Source organism: Charadrius vociferus, unplaced genomic scaffold (assembly GCF_000708025.1).
Source record: "Charadrius vociferus isolate BGI_N301 unplaced genomic scaffold, ASM70802v2 scaffold489, whole genome shotgun sequence".
NCBI classification, from domain to species: Eukaryota; Metazoa; Chordata; class Aves; order Charadriiformes; family Charadriidae; genus Charadrius; species Charadrius vociferus.
The window spans coordinates 7,384-8,980 of record NW_009650077.1 but is presented as its reverse complement, the minus strand read 5'-3'; the positions used below and the strand labels follow the sequence as shown (position 1 = coordinate 8,980).

Genomic DNA, 1,597 nt, shown 5'->3' with positions numbered 1-1,597 from the left:
CCCCCACCATGCAGGGCCAACGAGGGAGGAGGCAGAGTCCCCTTCCCCATTAATTACAACCACTTCAGAGCGGAGACAAGCAGGCACTTACCCAGCATCCTGTAATCCCCACGGGCCTTGTTAGCTCGCACAAAAGCCTGGATTTTAATTACAGCTTTAATCTGCCAAGACAAACAAAGATGGCGGGGGAGATGTTTCCCCACCGCAACCCTGAAACGCGCGTGGAGAGGAGGAGAGGCAGTCGGCCCCCCGCCTGCCTGCTCCCACTGCTGGGGATCTGCCCGGGATGAGGGTGTCCACAACCCCGGTGGGATTTCAGGATTTCGCCCTCCTTAACCGTGGTTTTCCCTCCGCTTGCCGTATTCCACGTGCTGCAGCAACTCCAGAGGCGCAGCGTCGCTTCCCGCAGCCGACATACGCCTTTCCCCCCCAAAATTTCCTTCCCTCCTAATGGGCATCTTGAAGTCCTTGTTGGGTTTTGATAGAACTGGAGTAGTTTTTTCCTCTCCTCGCACTTAACAGAGCCCAATATTTCAGCTTCCAGACCCACCGGGCACCTTTTCCTTCCCATCTATCCCATACACGGATGCACCAATTTCTCCCCCGAGCTGCGCCGCAAGCGCTCAGGGGGCAGAGGTCCAACCGCGCGCTCCGGACCGTCCCCACAGAAGCTCACGTGCTCCCAGGAGCTGTTTTACTCCCCATATCCCATCGCTCACGTTCTTCCTGAAGTAGCGCAGCCTCTCCTGGTACTTTCTCCGAGCCTGCCACATCCTCACGCCCGCCTGGATCTGGGAGAGACGTTCGAGCGGTTGGAAACGGGTAGGACTCACTTGGCCAAAGCAAATGGGTGGAAAAACCATTGGGATTTTTGCAAGACATTCTCCCCCAGCCCGAGTTTCCCCCATGCCCAGCCTTGCCCTGGTCCAGTTGCTGTATTCTTCCCCGGCTGCGTTTTTACTGGGCATTTGAGCCTTAGTTCACTCCCGCTGCCCTGGTTTTAATGGAGCCAAACAAGTTCGTACACCGCGATCTAACTCATGGAGAAGTCTAGTGAGGCGCGGTGGTGTTGCTTTTTTTTTTTTTCCCCTTTCTTTAAACACTTTCCTCGCTGCCGTTGGGATGCGCAGGGAGAAAGCGGGGAAACGCCGCGCTCGCTGCCGAGCGAGCGGGCGGCGATGCCCAACGTGGGCGCAAAGGGAGAAGGAAGAGTCTCCCAAACCTTTATCACAGCGTCTGTGTTGGCTTGCAGGTAGCGCAGCCGCTCCTGGTAAGTTCTGCGCTGTTTGTAGCCTCTCCAACAAGCCTGGATGTGAAAAAAAAAAAAGACAACCAGCTACCGCGACCTGCGCCACGGTCACTGCCACGTCCGGTTGGTTTTTCAGAGAGTGCACAGGAAGAGAGAGGAATGCAGCACCCAAAGCGGCTGCTGTGAGAAAAAAAATAAACCAGTCCCCCACCCACCTCTGCGGTGCCTTGGGTGAGTCCTGGCTGTTAAATGTAGGGTGGCAAGCACCGGTGCTCACCGGACCCACTGGAGGATGCTGCGAGCAGCCGCCCGTGGTTTACATCCCCCCCACACAGAGGAGGGATGGAT

At 56.7% G+C, this 1,597-nt stretch overlaps 1 protein-coding gene across 1 annotated transcript in view; it reads right to left on the bottom strand.

Annotated features, from left to right (window-relative positions):
* Positions 1-1,597, bottom strand: part of IQGAP3 (IQ motif containing GTPase activating protein 3) — a 15,129-nt gene that overhangs the window by 6,254 nt on the left and 7,278 nt on the right. Inside the window, exons 13-15 of the mRNA XM_009892068.1 lie at positions 1,223-1,316; positions 720-791; positions 92-161 (exon numbers count right to left, since the gene is read on the bottom strand). Of these exons, the coding sequence (XP_009890370.1) occupies positions 92-161; positions 720-791; positions 1,223-1,316 (236 nt within the window). The remainder of the gene's footprint in view (positions 1-91; positions 162-719; positions 792-1,222; positions 1,317-1,597) is intronic.